At 42.3% G+C, this 17,927-nt stretch overlaps 1 protein-coding gene across 1 annotated transcript in view; it reads right to left on the reverse strand.

Annotated features, from left to right (window-relative positions):
• The window catches only part of DPP10 (dipeptidyl peptidase like 10), a 1,181,383-nt gene that overhangs the window by 68,950 nt on the left and 1,094,506 nt on the right, over nt 1-17,927 (reverse strand). The window contains exons 18-19 of the mRNA XM_029605348.1: nt 13,212-13,310; nt 13,038-13,107 (exon numbers count right to left, since the gene is read on the reverse strand). Coding sequence (XP_029461208.1) covers nt 13,038-13,107; nt 13,212-13,310 — 169 coding nt within the window. The remainder of the gene's footprint in view (nt 1-13,037; nt 13,108-13,211; nt 13,311-17,927) is intronic.

The raw sequence follows: 17,927 nt of genomic DNA on the forward strand, positions 1-17,927 counted from the left end.
CTTAGCCAATTTTGAGGTCGGAATATCAAGTAAGTTTTTATTTGCAGGTCGTAATTGTTGTGGAGGATTATATATTCTCAAAGAACTGCTCAGCCAAAGATTAGTCTCATTAATAATATTTGGGTGAAAGCCTGATAATTCATCATCTAAAATGCTGTTTTTATCTAAAGATGACATTAATTGGTGACATACCCTGCCTTTGATTAATTTGCCTAAATACAGTAAATTTTAGGCTGTTCTATAGTTGGATGCTGAACGTCTAAGGTTGATTTTTCAACAATGGGCAAATAATTGCCTCCTTCAGCTTAGATGGAAGGACATCCTCAGATAAGGATTCATTTGCATATTCCATTTGATATTCCGCCTTTCATAGGAAAGACACAAGACAATTACAAAGAAAAATGTATGTCTGGGAGGGGACATAAGAATATAAACTTGGGAAATGAACAATATAAACAGTATAGGTAGCAACATATAGGGCCTGATTTTAAAAAGCATTTACTCGAGTAAAGCTGGGTTTTACTCGAGTTAATGCACTTTACTCAAGTGGGCTTTTGAAAATTGATAAAATAGTATGTTACATTTATGCATGTAAATCCTTTGAAAATTACCTCTACAGTGTACACTGATTTTGTAATATAGAGTGGATAACTAGCAATAAGATAAACAAGCATGGCACTTAAAAGTAGAATTCTACTTTCATAGCTGAGGGAGGATACCTAGCAGTAAGATGAGCGGGAGGAGAAGGCTTGACTAACAGCCTAGTTTTGATTCTTTTTAGAAATGAAGATAAACAGGTTTCCTTGCATAAGTCATTTAGGATATTGTTCTATAGGTTGCGTGCATAACAAATGAATATACAAAGCCTCATGCAGGCTAGCCTCGAAAAAAATAGTGAATGTGTAAAGAAAAAGGCTTGTTGGAAGGACCTAAGTTCCCTTGTTCAGGTGATGAGACATTCTGGTGCTCATTGGTTCAGACATTCGAATACAATACAGAGTCATTTACATTTTATCCTGCTTTCGGTGGTGAGCCAACGGAGCATATACAGGATAGGCTTTACATGGTCGTTAGACTTGGCCCCTGCCAAAAGTGTTGCTGTAGTGGAATACCAAGGTACAGGGATTTGCCATAATTAATGTCGCTGGTGATCAGGGACTAAATGATAGTAGCTAGACTATGTTTTTTGAAGAAGTTACATATTTGTCAAAGTTGACGTAAATGGAAGATTATGGACTTCACTTTACTGTGTCCTATAGGACATTCATGCTTAACACACTATTTTTAGCAGGCCATAGAGGGCCTTGCCATGCATGGTAAGGTTTAGAACATAAACACCAAAATAATTAAAGCATTATCGATTCTTTGAGGTTGTACGGCTGTCAGAACCTATTCTTTTGTTTTGAATGCTGCTGCTCTTTGTCACCCCCAGAAGTTGTTTCCCTGTGCAAATGCAAAGTCTGTACACCTGTTAGCCCTGTATGTCTGTGCCATTTTAGCTTGCTATAGAACCTAGAGTCGTCTGCTGACTTAGCTAGCCCAAGTCTTGCAGGATTCTGACTGCATAGCTCAGGATGGGATTCCCCTGTTTGTCCCTCGCTTCTGCCTTTTGCCACAGCTGCCAGTTTGATCATGACTGCTATGGCTGTTGATTGTCCAGATTAACTGCTGATGGTTGACTGCTGCACACCGTGGCAGGAAGCTATTTGAGTGCCATGCTCTCCACCAGACATCGCTGCGTTCGCTTCGGTGGGACCCAGAAATCGCTGAAAGGTGGTGAAGTTGAGTGGGTGGGCCCAATATTGATGAGATATCAGAAGGGGTGGCAGAGCAGCAATGTCCACACTGTACCAATAGGCAGGATGCAGGAAAAGCAAAGCATAACCAGGAAGACAGTGAAAATGGGTGATTTTGAAGAACAGTATTTGTCCCTCTGCCAGGGCAGCAGTGATAGCAGTGCACCCTCCTGTCCTCAATTTAACTGCCACTTTGCATTCAAACAGTCCTGCAATATCCTGCACTCAATACCAAATGTAAAAGGAGGTCTTTGTAACATAGCTACCATTAATGTTGGAGGTATAATTACTGCTTCTGTATAATCGTTGACCTCACTCCATTTCTGGTGTAATATTTCTGAATAAAAGTACTTATCACTATGGTGACTTCTTGCTGTCTCCTTCAGTAAGGCTTTCTCCAAAATATATTTTCTTCATTGCTAATACCAGATGCAAATTCACGTTTCAAAAATAATCTACTTCAAGGGCGTCTCAACATTCTCATTCTTTTCTTTTCTTACATTTTCATGATCCCCTTGTTCCTTATCGCACCCAAATAAAGTGAGAAGAGTGTAGGTTTAAATCTAGCTGGATAAGTGCTCCAATATTCAAAAAGTTGCAATTTCTCCAGATAAATTGAAGTTATCCATTTGCGGACCGATTTTATAAAGCCCACACGTGTAAAAAACGAGGCTGATGTGCGCGGCCGGGCCTTGCGCATGCCACATGGATTTTAGTATGGGCCCGGCCACGCACATAACCCCCATTACTCGCAGAAGTGCTGAGCCTTGCAAAAGGGGCAGGGCGGGAGCGCGCCGGGACAGCGCCATTAGCCAGCAGCCAGCCAGCGTGCAGAGATTACATCCGCTCCCAAGGAGCAGTAAGTAATCAAACAAAAAAATATGTGAGTAGCTAGGAAGGGGTTGGGGTCAGGGGGGAGAGAAAAGGGGAAAAAATAGGAAGGATAGGTAAGGGTATAGGGAAGATCCCTCTCAGACCACTCCTTAATTGGAACGGACTGAAAGGGAACTGGGGAAGCCCTACTTGTGTTGCCACGCATTGCCGTTTAAAATTCCCCAGGTCCCCCGTGCATGGAGGAGACCACCCGCCCGCGCGTGTGCACGCGGATGTTAAAATCTGTTGCGCATGTGCGCACAGATATTGTATTTTATAACATGCACGCATGCTATAAAACAGCCGTGTCCATGGGCACGTGCAGATGGAAGCGCAAGCGCGGGTCTTAAGATCAACCCCTAAATGTCTTTAAATATTGACCCCTACATGATGTCTACTGCCAAGGAACTTTGTCAGTTTCAGAAAGGAAATTAATAAGTTTCTAAAATTAATTATTGGTACCTAAACCCATTAAAAAAAATATCTCCTTTAATGATTCCTTTAAATAATGTTAATAGTGATTGTTCTAGTACAGTTCCTAGTTAATCATAGAAGGTAAAATTGTTCTGAAAGGTTAATGTATGTGGGACTTTATAGGTCAACCTCATAAAGGCATTTGTAATTTTAAAATATGACTTATACAGTCAATTTAGCATCACAATAAAAAGGCAAGAATTTTACATGTACTGTACTTGCTTTTACAAATAGTGGACACAGAGAAGATATGATAGAGGGCTGTAAAATCATAAGTAGAATAGAATGAGTAAATGCAAATCAGTTATTTACTCTTTCAAAAAATACGAAGACTAGAGGATATTCCATGAGGTTAGTAAATGGCACATTCAAAAGAAATCTGAGAAAATTCTTTTTCACTCAATGTACAATTAATCTCTGGAATTCATTGCCAGAGGATGTGGTTAAGGCAGTTAGCATAGATTTGAAAGTGAATTTTTAAAACATTGTGTGCGTGTAAGTAGCCTCTACTCATGTTTTCCTTATTTTATAAATATGTGCGTATGTTCACTTTTGCGCACACAGACGTATGTAAAAATGAGGTGTTCTAAAGGGAATTCTGGAGTGGGGCTAACAGTTATGCGCATAAGTTACTATTTTATAGGACATATATCTGAGTACATTTTCTAACTTACTTGCATTTTACTCCTGCTAATTATTTGGTGTAAATATTAAACATGTTTATTTTGTAATATTTTTCTTAAAAGTGGTTACAATAAATTGTATTGACTACAAAAATACTATACCACTTGAATGTATTTAATCATAAGGCTTTCCACATTTTTTGAGCTTTTTCATTATGCATATAAAATATATAAAATAATAACTTAACTGTACATAGAGTCCATTGCAACAATATTTATGTGAAAGAGAGTGAGACCCATGATTAAAGACATTCGAGCGGTAGCGTTTGGTGGTTAATACAAATATTTGTAACCACTTTTAAACTACACCCTCTGATTATTTATGATGGTCTCTGAGGAAACTCTCAAAATGAATTTGTGGTTTATGTTGTGTATATTTTCCTGTGTGCTTTTTGCAAGATTAATTGAGATTTGTCACCACAGAAAATAAGGTTATCTTTCATTTCTTATTGTGTAGTACTGATAGGGTGGGAAGTATGGGTGGGCCAGGGGAATTCAGGCTGAAGAATAAGAAGGGTCTCCGTGACTTGGAGAAGGACTAGGCAAACTGGTAGACTAAAAGGTAAACTGTTTAATTTCCTCTACATTATTATTTATTATTTTTTATTTATAATTTTTATATACCGAAATTCTTGTATTGGATACAAATCAGTCCGGTTTATATGGAACGGCAAACTGCCCTGGTCTAAGAGACCGACCGGGGCTTAATACAAGGAACAGTAAACAGTGGGTATCCGTAAACTTATCAAACTTATTATTAAACTTACATGTACATGTTTTTAAATTGGCTGACTTATGCGAGTAAGTCCTAGTTTACTTTCAAGCATAAAATATACTCATGTATTTATTTATTATTTAAACTATTTATTAAAGAAAATCTAAGCACAAAGGGACCGATTTTAGTAGCTACACGCGGGCGTAGATTTGTGCGCGCAACCCAGCACGCACAAATCTACACCCGATTTTATAACATGCGTGCGCAGCCGCGTGCAAGTTATAAAATCCAGGGTCGACGCGCGCAAGGGGGTGCGCATACTTGTGCACCTTGTGCGCGCCGAGCCCTAGGGGAGCCCCGATGGCTTTCCCCGTTTCCTTCCACCCCCACCCCACCTTCCCCTCCCTTCCCCTACCTAACCCGCCCCCCCCCCCCCAGCCCTACCTAAATCACCCTCCCACCTTTATTTTATAAGTTGCACCTACCTCTGGGCAGGTGTAGGCTGTGCGTGCCGGCTGAGTGCCGGCGCGCGATCCCCCAGCATGGCCGCTGTGCCGGAGGCCTCGGTCCTGCCCCCGCCTCGCCCCTTTTTTCAAGCTCCTGCGCGTCCCGGGGCTTGCACGCGCAGGAGCGGGTTTAAAAGGTTTACGCGTGTATATTACGCACATAACCCTTTTAAAATCCGCCCCATAATAACTAATACTCATGGTTTCTGATGTATGCCAAGTCTGAAGAAAGTTAAAGTCATAACTAACCAACATTTTCTTAACTCACACACATAGGGGCCAATGCCACTCAGCTGAGTGCACTGTTTAACCTGCGGGTGGAAGCGTGTCCACAGCCCCTTATGCTATAAGGAGGTTAGTGCATCCAAAACACGAGTCCAACCCCACCCGGTGAAAATAATAGCGTTCATCAATGCAAATGTAAGGTGTTGAGGCTATTAGTTATTCACCCCAAATGTAAAAAAATAAATGTGCGCCCGACCCACAGATGTTTACGCTCAGGCAGACGTTAATTTCTGAGCACCCCAAAAAGATGTACAGAAAAGCAGAAAATACTGCTTGCCCGCTGCCATGGAGGCACTGGGGTGTGCAAATGACCCCTCATTTACATATTGCATTGCGCACCCAGGAGAAGCACTTGTGCACGGGTTAGGAAAGCGGGCGCTCAAAACTGAGCGTACACTTTCTGCACTCATTTATTGCATCGGCCGCATAGCTGGACTGCCCCCACTCCGGCGAAGTTGAAGAACACAAAATTATTGATAGATAGACCAAAACAGTGTACCTTCCCCCATTATATAAAGTTTTCATTTCGGTTTTGAATATAGGAGACTGTATGTGACTGAAATCACCCCCCCCCCCTTAATAACAGGGTACTCACATATATATTTAAAATAGATGGGTAAAGTATGAGCATTCAACCCATTAATATACATGGTTTCAATGCACTGCATGTATTTGTGCATAAACCTATGTATACGCATATGGGGGTAGATTTTAAAAGAAGCGCGCGCGGCCTACATCTGCATGGGCTACCCGGTGCGCACACATGTATGCCTGATTTTATAAGATGCTCGTGCAGGGGCGCGCATGTTATAAAATCCGGGGTCGGCGTGCGCGAGGGGGTGCACAATTGTGCATCTTGTGCGCGCTGAGCCGCGCTGCCTTCCTCCATTCCCTCCCAGGCCGCTATGAAATTGGAGCAGCCTGGAAGGGAACGTCCCTTCTCCCTAACCTAACCTTTCCCCCCTCTAGCCCTACTCTAACCCCCCTTCCTGACTTGTCTTACCTTTTGCGCCTGCCGGCAGCCTGCCGGCATGCGATCCTCCGACATAGCAGAATTGGACGCTATATCGGAGGCCTCTGGCCCTGCCCCCGGACTGCCCCACCCACCCATTCCCCACCCCCGGACCGCCCCTTTTGTAAAGCCCTGGGACTTACACCGTTTTAAAGTCAGGCCCATGATGCATTGTAGAATTACACATATTTTATAAAACATGCACAATTATGCATGTATTATAAAATATAACAAATATGCATGAGGCCACGTATACTTATATATACCACCATCTACAGTTGTTTGAAAGTTATCCTCTTAGGGAACAGCCACTACTTATCACTGTGCAATAGCAGCATGGATCTATTTACTGTTTGGGATCTTGCCAGGTACTTGTGACCTGGATTGGCCACTGTTGGAAACAGGGCACTGGGCTTGATGAACTCTCATTCTTACCTAGTATGTCAATTCTTATGTTCCTATGTAGAATAGATATGATCATAATCATAGACCTGGGCCACAGATGTCCTAGATGTCTAGATGTGCTCAATAGCAGATCTAGACTTAGTCGCAGAATATCGCTATTTAGACAGATAAGTTAGCTGGCTAAGTAGCGCTGCCCAATCCATCCACTGCCTGCTCGCCTTTTATCCGGCTAACTAGATAGAGAGAAAAGTGATTCATCCAGCTATGTAGTGGCTGCTGAACTTGAGTGGATATTTAGTGAGCACTAGAGATAGCTGGATAAGTCCTCTTATCTAGCTATCTGCCAGTTGAATATCAGACCCAATATTTTCTGTTAGAAAAGCAAAATCTGCAAATACTAAACTGTAGCTCAGCAGGATACCCATTCAGAAACTGCACTGGCTTAGGATTGTAGAGGTGATGCAATTTCAGAAGATATGGAAAAAGTACTTAAAATTCTAGACTTCAAATATATGCATTGGTAGCACCTACAATGTTTTATAGGATTTAGACAACCAGCTCCACTGCTACCTTCTTGCAGGCAGCTACTCTCTCTTTCAAACATCTATATACCCTAGGGATGTGCAGGGGAAAAGGTTTTTTGGTTTCTTTTTATGTTTTGTTTTGTTTTTATTTTGGGGAGGGGAGAAGAAAAGGGTTTGAGATTCATCTTGTTTAATGTTTATTTCAGTTTGATTTGTTTGCGAACTGACATTTTGTTTTTGTTAAATTAGATGAACATGAAACCAAAATGAAATGCCTTTCCCATTCCATCACAGCCCTCCAGACCACCCCCTTCCCCCTGGCCCCCACTTAACCCACCAAGGGCTTTCAAAGGGAGAAAGGAGCAGAAGTGAGCCACAGGTGCTCCTACCAGCTGCGCTTTAAACATGGTGCCCCTCTCAAGGCTTGCCAAGGCCCAAGTGGTTAAAGCAATATGGCCATAAAGCATTACAGTATAAAACACGTTTTATAAGCATAAAACGTGTTTTATGGCCCTATTGCTTTACTGCTGAAAAACAAATTGGCCCTAGCCAGCCCCGAGACCAGTGCCATTTTTAAAATGCAGCCAGTAGGGTAGGAATGTTTGAGGCTCGCTTCTTCCCCTTTCTTCCTTTGAAAACCTAAGGTAAGTAGAGGCTAGAGGGGCTGTGGGGAAGTCCCAGGGCCTGGATGCGTGCCTCAAACTCACTTCCTGTTCATCTGATCCGATTTCCACCAAGATACTCAGCTCAATTTCCCTTGCAGTCATCCCTTCCATCTGTCACATTATCAGTCTATCACTTTCCAATGCAACTGTTCCTGCTGCCTTCAAACATGCGGTGATCAAACCACTCCTCAAAAGAAAGCTTCACTGGATCCTACCTGTCCTGCTAACTATTTTTCCATCTTCCTCCTCCCTTTTGCTTCCAAACTATTTGAACATGCTATCTTGACATTCTTTCATCTCAAGCCATTCATGAACCAGTCCAGCCTGGTTTTTGCCCTTTACATTCCATGGAAATATCCCTTGCCAAAGGCTCCAATGAGGCAGTGACCTGTTTATGGTTAAAACCAAAGGCCTTTACTCAATCATTGACCTATCTGCTGCTTTGGAAACTATTGATCAGTGCCTTGATACTCTGCCCTCTCTTGGTTTTCTTCGTACCTCTCCCATGACACTTCCAGTGTATCCTCTGGTGGATTTTAATCTACTGCTATCCCACTATCAACTGGTGTGCCTCAGAGCTCTGTCTTGGTCACTCTTCCCTCTGTATTTCAATTCCCTTGGTGCTCTGATCTCTTCTCATGCCTTTCAATATCATCTTTATGGTGATGATTCCAAGATTTACCTATCTATAACAGAAATTTCATCAGAATTCCAGGCCCAAATCTTGGCCAGTTTGTCTGACAGTGTTGTCTGGATGTCCCACTGCCACCTTAAATGCAATACTGCTAAGGCAATGCTCCTTATCCTTCCCTACAAACCTACTTTCCTACTTTCTCTGTTTCTGTGGACAACACGGTCATCTTCCCAGTCCCCTCAGCCACTAACCTTGGAGTCATATTTGACTCCCCTCTCTCTCTTTCTCTACATATATCCAAAACATTGCTAAAATATGTTATTTCTGTAACAAGAGGCCACTTATATGTGCAGCATTTCTATAATATGATCAAAATCCATTCCTTCTGAACACATTAAGAAAACCCTTATCCACTGTCTCATGAACACCCTGCTTTGACTATTGCAACTTGCTTCTCACGAGTATCCTAGTGAACCATCTCTTTCCACCACAATGTATCCTAAATTCAACTGCACAACTTATGTTTCACCAAAGTCGCTATAAACATATAACCCTTTTTTCAAGTCACTACATTGGCTTCTTATCCATACCTGCATACAGTACAAGCTCCTCTTACTCATTTACCAACGCCTTCTCTCTGTACTACTTTTTATGGATGTGCAGGGGAAAAAAAATTCATTTTCATTTTTTGGTTCATTTTCAGGAGGCTTTTTCCTCACAAATTTCAGTGTGTGGAATGTATGATTCATTTCATTCTTGTTAAAAAACGAAATGAATCAAACATTTAAAAAACAAAAAACAAAAACAAGGTCTCTCGCCCACCATGAAAAATGCCAGAGCCAGGATCACTTGGCCCTCACTTACCAGGTCCAGTGGGGATCTGCCGGCAAGGCCCAGGCCCAAGCCCAGGTCAAAGCCTTGGCCTTGTGTAGGCTGAGGATGAGGTAGGTAGCTGTGACCTTGGCCTCTGCAAGGCTGATGCTAAGGCCTAGACTGGAGCTAGGGCTTCGGATGGGACCCGATGCTAGGGTCTCGACCTGACTAAGGCCCTATGCCAGGACCTGGCCCAAAGGTTGGGTCCCGATGCCTTTGCCTCAGCTTAGGCTGAGGCTGTGGTAGGTCACTGCAACCTTGGCCTCAGCTTACTCAAAGCCGATGTCTCAGCCTAGGCGGGAGTCCAGGCCCAGGCCCAATGCTGTGGCCCGGTCCGGAGGCAGGGTCCTGATGCCTGGGCCTTGGACTAGGACTGAGCCCGGACCCAGGCCTGATACCATGGCCAAGCCCAGAGGCCGGGCCCGACCCAAAGGTAAGGCCCTGATGCCTGGGTCTTGGCCTAGGCTGGAGCCTGGACCCAGGCCTGAGACTGCGATCTAGCCAATTTCTAATGCAGGACCTTGACCTAGGGTCAGGCCCAGGCCCAGTCCCAGAGCCCAGTCCTTCGAGCAGGTCCAATGTCCTCTTCTTTTCTTTTTCAACTGATGCTGTCCACTGGGGTTGCACAGAATCAGAGTTAAGTCCCATGCAACCCTAGTGGACGGCATGAGTTGAAGAAGAAAAGAAGAGGATGTTTGATCTGTTCCGAGGCCTGGGCTCCTGGCCTGGGCCTGACTCTAGGCTGAGGCCCAGGCACCAGGACATGGCTTGGCCATTTCTGCGGATACCTGCTGGATCAGGTTAGTTTGTTCAGTGGGGGGGAGGGCGCACTCGGCCAAGGCCTCAGCATCAGCCTGGGCCTAGGCCAAGATTCAAGCATTGAATTCAGGCCTTGCTTTGGGCCTCGGCCTATGCTCTAGATAAGGCCCCGGCTTTGGGTCTATGCCTAGGCACTGGTGTTATGCTCGGGCATAGGCTGCAGCCCTTGCTTTGGGCCTCAGCTTTAAGCCAAGGCCCCAATGCATTTATTTAAAATAAATGCTACAAATAAGATTTGTTTCATCTGAGGGCCCCCAATTCATTTCAGGGGCTCCCGAATGAACTGAATCAGTGTTATTCATCACGTTTTGCGCATTTGTTTTAAGCAAATGCACATCCCTACTCCTTCTCCTCTTATATCTTTCCATATACCTCTCCTTGTGAATGCTGCTTATTAAGCAAGTCACTCCTATCCATGTTCCTCTCCGCTACCACCAATTACTGGACTCCATGCTTTCCAGCTGGCTGCACCGTATACTTGGAATAGACTTTCTAAGGCGGTGCCATTTGCAACCTCTCTTGCCTTATTCAAATCCAGGCTAAAACCTCTTCTTTTTAAGGCTTCTTTTAAATCTTATCCCCTAATTATCCCACTAACAGCCTTATTGATTGTAACCATTTTCTTACTAAATAAAATTCCCAAAGTTGTTTTAGTCATGTATATTTGTCTTGATTAAACCTTAGGCTCTACAGAACAGGAATTGTCCTTTATAAGCTTTTGTATAGGCTGCATATGATTATTATTAGTAGTAGTATTTACTTAATAAAAGTTTGGATTTTTCATTAATGTGGCTTCAGTTACAACAAACTGAAAATGGACTCATTTGTTGAATTTTCCAACTCAGGTAAAGGAAATGTACATCTCTAATACTCCCTGAAACTTTTCATATTGTTCTTTATATAATTGAATCTGTAATGTCAGACTCTAGATTTAATGTACTTTTTAACATGTATTAGAGAAGGGCAGGTGTAACATGGTTCTGATTTTGATTTAGATGGGATCATCCCTGTTAATATTTTGATTTAAAGTTCCAAGTCAGCGATAAACAATTTTGGAAGGCAAATCAGAAGGCCCGTTCAGATTTACTCAACTGAAATCAGATCATTTTTTTTATGGTGATCCGGCTTGAAATTGCCTAGTTGGATAGAGCTGAAATATTTCTGGGTACCTACAAAATATTCTGATCTAATCTGTGAAATATGCAGGCAGGGTTACAGTAATCAAATATCAAATGAGTATCCAGCTCCGTGTCCCCCCTTGCTCTGGTTAGATGAGTTGGGTCAACAATGGTAGTTTAAGAGCAAACATTTTCTTCACAGGAAATAAAATATAGGTCACAATATGAGGCTCCAAGTTGATAGACAGGAGCACTATCAGGAAAATTCTTTTTTCATGGAAAGGGTGGTTGATGCATGGATTGGCCTCCCAAAGAATATAGTAGAGAAAGCACAGAGGAATCCTGATTATGAAGAATGAAGTGAAAAGACAAAGGCCTACTTGAGTGTATGGCACTGAAACAGCAGTGTAGGCTTGGCAGACATTGAGGTCCTTATTTTCCATCACATTCTGTTTTGCATGCTTCCAATATGCTACTGGCTTGAAATTTTGTGAGCCAATCATTAGATCGGAGTGAACTGCAACTTGAATGAGTCAAATTCAAAAACTCCACAAGTTCAGTGGAGACTAGGATTTAACAGAAATGTGCATTCATTTATCACGAATTAGGCAATTTTTTTGAAATTGCCTAATTTGTCGTGGGTCGTGAGCCCCTGACCCCGAAACGGATTTTCCCCAAACTTCGGGGAAAATTTGTTTTTCGGGTTTGTACGGGGGGAGGGGCACATTTTATTTTTTTAAATAAAAAACCACCCCAAGCATTAAAATTTACTATAATACAACCACCCCCCCCCCCACCCCCCCACAATCCTGATCCCTTCCCAAGACTTACTAACATCCCTGATGGTCCAGCGGGGTCCCGCAAGTGATTTCTCCCTCCGTGCCGTCCGGCTGTTGGGCCTGCCTCGCATCAAAATGGCGCTGATAGCCATTGGTCAGCCCCTGTCACATGGTAGGGTCAATGGATGGCCAGCGCCATCTTGTGCTCCTACCGGGACCATGTGGTCCCGGACCCCCACTGGACCACCAGGGACTTCTGGCATGTCTTGTGGGGGTCCAGTGGTGGTCCGGGAGCGATCTCTCCGTCGGCTGCCAGTAATCAAAATGGCGCCGATAGCCTTTGACCTACTATGTCACAGGGGCTACTGGTGCCATTGGTCAGCCCCTGTCACATGGTAGAAGCAATGGATGGCTGGTGCCATCTTATGCCATTTTGATGCGAAGCAGGCCCAACAGCCCGACGGCACGGAGGGAGAAATCGCTCGCAGGACCCCGCTGGACCACCAGGGATGTTAGTAAGTCTTGGGGAGGGATCGGGATGGTGGGGGGGTTATATTTAATGTATTATAGTAAATTTTAATGCTTGGGGTGGGTTTTTTTGAGCTTCATTTTCCCGCGTCGTTTTTTGGGCCCGTTTCATTTTTTCCCGCTTAGTTTTTTGTTCATTTTTCCAAAAAACTATCCGAGGAAAAACGAACTTTACCCTGAAGCGTCCGACTCAAAAAATGACACGGTAGAAAAAAATGAAGCTCATCTCTAGGATTTAATCACATCTGCTGTCAAGATGGGGTATTTGCCACAGTGTCACAGAATATTTTCCAATCAGACACTTCACTATTTGAACCTGCAAGTTTCAGGCTCCACACCAATACTTACATTATCAAGAGAAGAGAATACTGGTTCTGCTGTGTGAAATCCTTTGGAAATGAGAGTTTCAAAGGAAGTTCTTAAAACAGAAAAAAATGTTTAAAGATGAGTAGTTGCACAAATGTACAATTCATTAATAATAATAATTATTTAATTTATAATGTAACGGTTTATTTGACTTACCATAGTCCTCAATGTGAATCATTTTAATTTCTGACTTGAAAATCTTTTTCCTTAATACAGCTTCTTTCAACTCTACATTGCTTTCCAATATATAGACTTCTGTAAAAACATGAAAGAAATCAAGTGAAATACACTTATACACATAGGGGATTAATTTCAAAAGGATTTATATACCTAGGGCCGGATTTTAAAAGCCCTGCGCGCGTAAATCCGGCCGGATTTACTCGCGCGTCGGCACACTTATTTTGCATAGGCCGCCGGTGCGCGCATAGCCCCAGGATGCTCGTAAGTCCCGGGGCTTCGTAAAAGGGGCGAGAGGGGGCTTGTCCGGGTGCATGTCTGGAGGTCAAGGGGCAGTTTGGGGCGGGACCGGGGGCATGGCGCTGGCCCGGGGGCGTGGTCGAGGTCTCCGGACCAGCCCCCGGGTCGGGTGATGGCATGCCAGCAGCCCGCTGGCGCGCGCAGATTTACGCCTGCTTTTGGCAGGCGTAAATCTGCCAAGAAAGGTAGGGGGAGGGTTTAAATAGGGCCGGGGGGGTGGGTTAGGTAGGGGAAGGGAGGGGAAAGTGAGGGGAGGCGGAAGGAAAGTTCCCTCCGAGGCCGCTCCGATTTCGGAGCGGCCATGGAGGGAACAGGCAGTGCGCGCGCCGGGCTTGGCGCACACAGGTTGCAAAATGTGCACCCCCTTGCGTGCACCGACCCCGGATTTTATAAGATACGCACGGCTACGCACTTATCTTATAAAATCCAGCGTACTTTTGTTTGTGCCTGGTGCACGAACAAAAGTACACGCGCGTGTAAATTTATAAAATCTACCCCAGCGGGCCTGATTTTCAAAAGCATTTACATATTTAAAATTGGGTTTTAAATGTGTAAATGCACTTTACCCTTGTAAGTGGGCTTTGAAAAATTGCTACAATATATGCCATTGAATTGTCAATAGGTTTTCCCATGTTGAGTGCACTTAATGCGGGTAAATAGATTTTGAAAATTGCTACGATAGTATGTTATGTTTACATGCGTAACTCCTTTGAAAACTCACCTGAAAAAATGTAGTTTTACATGCATTGATATATGCTATTATTACATGAGTAAATCTTTTTGAAAATTACCCCATAATGTTATGACTACTATAAGTTTTATCTGTTTTAGTTTTATTACTACTATTTATTTTATGTTGTTCTGTAAACTGATGTGATATATTTCTTGAATGTTGGTATATAAAAACAAACAAACAAATAAATAAATAAATATAAGAAAAAGACAAAACTTGTTATTAGTTAAAACATAATTTTCCTGTCATTTTAGTATCCATTTTATTTAAAATAGACAAATAAATACATTTGAGAGTATAATGTACAATAACAATAATCTCTTGATCCAAACCAGAGGCAGTGTAGTGCAGTATAATATGGAAGACCTGGGTCTGATTATCAGCCCTGGTTTTTGTTCCTCAGTCTAATCAGGGCTGGTGAAGTTGCAGATTCAGCATTCACAGCCCCTTGAGAGAGGGGAAAAAAGGCCCAGTCATTGTTTAATGGTGACAAATACAGGCTGGAACAAGGCTACCTGTACACTGTATTCCATGGGGAATTATGGTCTGTGGTTCCCGGCCAAGGACAATTACTCCAATGGCTGGGGAAAAATACCCCGGGTAGTTGCAAATAAAAGTTCATAGCACCATTGCCTAATAGAGGTTAGTTCTGATTGATCTGGAAACCTGAAGAAGCAGGCTGAAACAGTCAGACTGAAATTTTGTAAGCAGTATGGGGTAGAATTTCAAAACAGCGCGCAGATGTACATGTGCACGCACTACCTGGCGTGCACACATGTATGCCCGATTTTATAATTTGCACGCGGAGGTGCACACAAGTTATAAAATCAGAGGTCGGCGCATGCAAGGGGGATGCACAATTGTGCGCCCTGCATGCACCGAGCCGTGTTGCCATCCCCGGTTCCCTACCCCTCACCCCACCTTCCCTACCCACCCACGCCCTTTCCCCCCTACCTTTTTCTTCTGTTTTTTTTTTTGTTTTAAAACTTACTTTAGCCCTGGGGCTGAAGTAAGTTGCGCACGCTGGCCGACTGCCGGCACGTAATCCCCGCCCACCAGACCGCCCCTCCCCGCCCCTTTTTGCAAGCCCTGGGACTTACATATGTCCCGGGGCTTTACGTGCATCGCCGGGCCTTTTGAAAATAGGCCCGGCACGCACAAGGCACTCTACACATGTAAATCCACTGGATTTACACACGCAGAGCTTTTAAAATCCGGCCCTATGTGTGTATATGCTACCAAACGTGTCCAAATACTTTTACACCTCACGCAATTGAAATTGAACTTCTCTTTTGTCTGCAGTTTTTGGATGGGAGGTCTGGGTCAATTGTTGAGTGTTCAGGGTGAAGTACTGGAAGTCTAGGTGAACTGGTTAAGGTCTGGGTGAGCTGGTGGAGGTATTGTAAAACTGGTAATTCCAAGGACATGTTTAAGAAAGCATTTTCAGAAATGGATAATGCACATCCTTTAAAATATACCTGCCTCTGTGTTTAATTCTGAGTTGCTATACACAAATTGTAAAATTATGATGCATGTAAAATATAAGCACTCTTTTTTAAATGGTTAGAGAAAGTATGGGTGTTCCTGCATTATTTATTTATTTATTTGGGCGTTTTATATATCATCGCTCCAAAAGAAGATCACAACAGTATACAACAAACAATATTCATATTCTAGGTCAATATTCATAATCTAGGGTTCTACAACAACAAATACGTGTTCTAGGTCCACATAACAGTAGATACAAGTTAATTAGAGGTCAGGACTGTAGTTTGTAATATGTAAAAGTTCTACTTCAATGATCTTCATGGATTAGTCAGTAAGTTGTCATAACACACTTTAAATCACTCATTACTTTTGCTCATTCTACCCACAATGTCTCAGATTTTTGATAGAGATGTTATCTTCATATTGCTAATTTAAATTAAATCATATGCATTTTTGAAGAGCCAAGTCTATAGTTTGAAACTCTTTCTTTCTTTCATCAGGCGTAATTCCACAACTTGGGACCTGCTATGGAAAACATTTGGTCTCTTATTTTTGTTAGATGTGTGCTCCGTGTTGTAGGCACGGTTAATAGTCCTTTATTTTGCAATCTTAATGTTTGCTGCTATGTGTATGGTTGTAGATTCACCCCTATTAAGCAGGGGTTTGTGTCATTGATAATATTAAAAATTACACTTTATAATGAATTCTGGATTGTAGTAGAAGCCAGTGCAATGCAATCAGCAAGGGGGTGATGTGTTCAAATTTCCTTACTCCTAACAGAAGTCTTGCTGAGGCATTTTGTAATAACTGTAGAGGTTTTAATAGTCTTGAAGATAGGCCTAGTAGAAGGGAGTTACAATAATCTATGTTTGAAAATATTAGTGTTTGTAAAACAGTGCGGAAGTCTTGTAAGGTTAGTAGAGGTTTCAACCGATGCAATATTCTCAGCTTGGCGTAACCTGATTTAGTTAATTTGCTTATGTGCTTTTTCATTGTCAAGTTCTCATCGATCTGTATTCCCAAGTCCCATACTTGATCTGAGGGTGTAATGCTAAAAGTACCCAGGTCTAGAGGTAGTGGTTTGACAATTGAGGAGTTTCTTCTTAACCACAACATTTCAGGGTTTTTTTGTGTTTAGAGTTTCAGTTGAGAAAGTTCTTGTTGTATAGCCTTCATGTTTGTTGACAGCGTCAATGCAGTTTTTTTCAAATGATGGAATGTAGAACTATATCATCTGCTTGTAAGAAGAAGTTGATTCTTAGTTCCTTTAGTAATTTACACAGGGGCAGCATGTAGATGTAGAATCGCATTGCCGAGAGTGCTGAATCTTGGGCAACAACAGTATTGATTGAGAAGTTGTCAGATGTGTGATTGTCTAGCTTAATTTGGAATGAACTTTCTGCTAGGAAGGAAAAGAACCAATTGAAAAAATTTCTATCTATTCCAATTAGTAACTGTATATAAGATTTGTCATTGTCAAATCCTTGTAGTACAGGATTCATTAAAGAAATGAATAAGGTTTTTGTTGATCAATTTTTTCTGAACTCGAATAGGTTTGGATATAGAATATTATTGTCTGCTAGGTAGTTTTCTAGTTGAGATAATACTGCTTTTTCTAGGACCTTTGCGATAAAAAGCAAGTTGGATATGGGTTGATAGTTGTCCCAATCGTCAATTCTGCCAGATTTATTTTTTGGGTTTGGTTTGATCACCACTTGTTTTGCCCTAGCAGGGATCAATCCTTCTAATAGTGAGTGGTTGATTATGGTTGTGATTGTCAGGGTAATTACGTTGTATACTATTTTCAGGGAACTTGCTGGGATTGGGTACAGCAGGTGTATAGCAGGCTTAATTCCTGTAATGATTTGGTTAATTTCGAGTTTAGTTACTAAGTCAAATGTGTCCCATTTTGCTTGCTCATGTTTTTCTTCAGTTTCTTTTGTTGGTGAGCAAGAGGGGCATTGAGTTTGTAACCTATAGATTTTATCTAACAAAGACATGGCATACTCATTGCAGGAATTCTTTGAAAAGAAGTAGTTTTTCTGATGGAGGAGGATGGGTCCTTAATTAGATTTTTGACTGTTTTGAAGAGTAATTTGGAATTAAATATCTCACTGTGGATCTGTTTAGCATAGTATTCCTTTTTAGTTTTATTGATTTGTGCATGGTATTTT

The sequence above is a fragment of the Rhinatrema bivittatum genome, chromosome 6, assembly GCF_901001135.1.
Source record: "Rhinatrema bivittatum chromosome 6, aRhiBiv1.1, whole genome shotgun sequence".
Lineage (NCBI taxonomy): Eukaryota > Metazoa > Chordata > Amphibia > Gymnophiona > Rhinatrematidae > Rhinatrema > Rhinatrema bivittatum.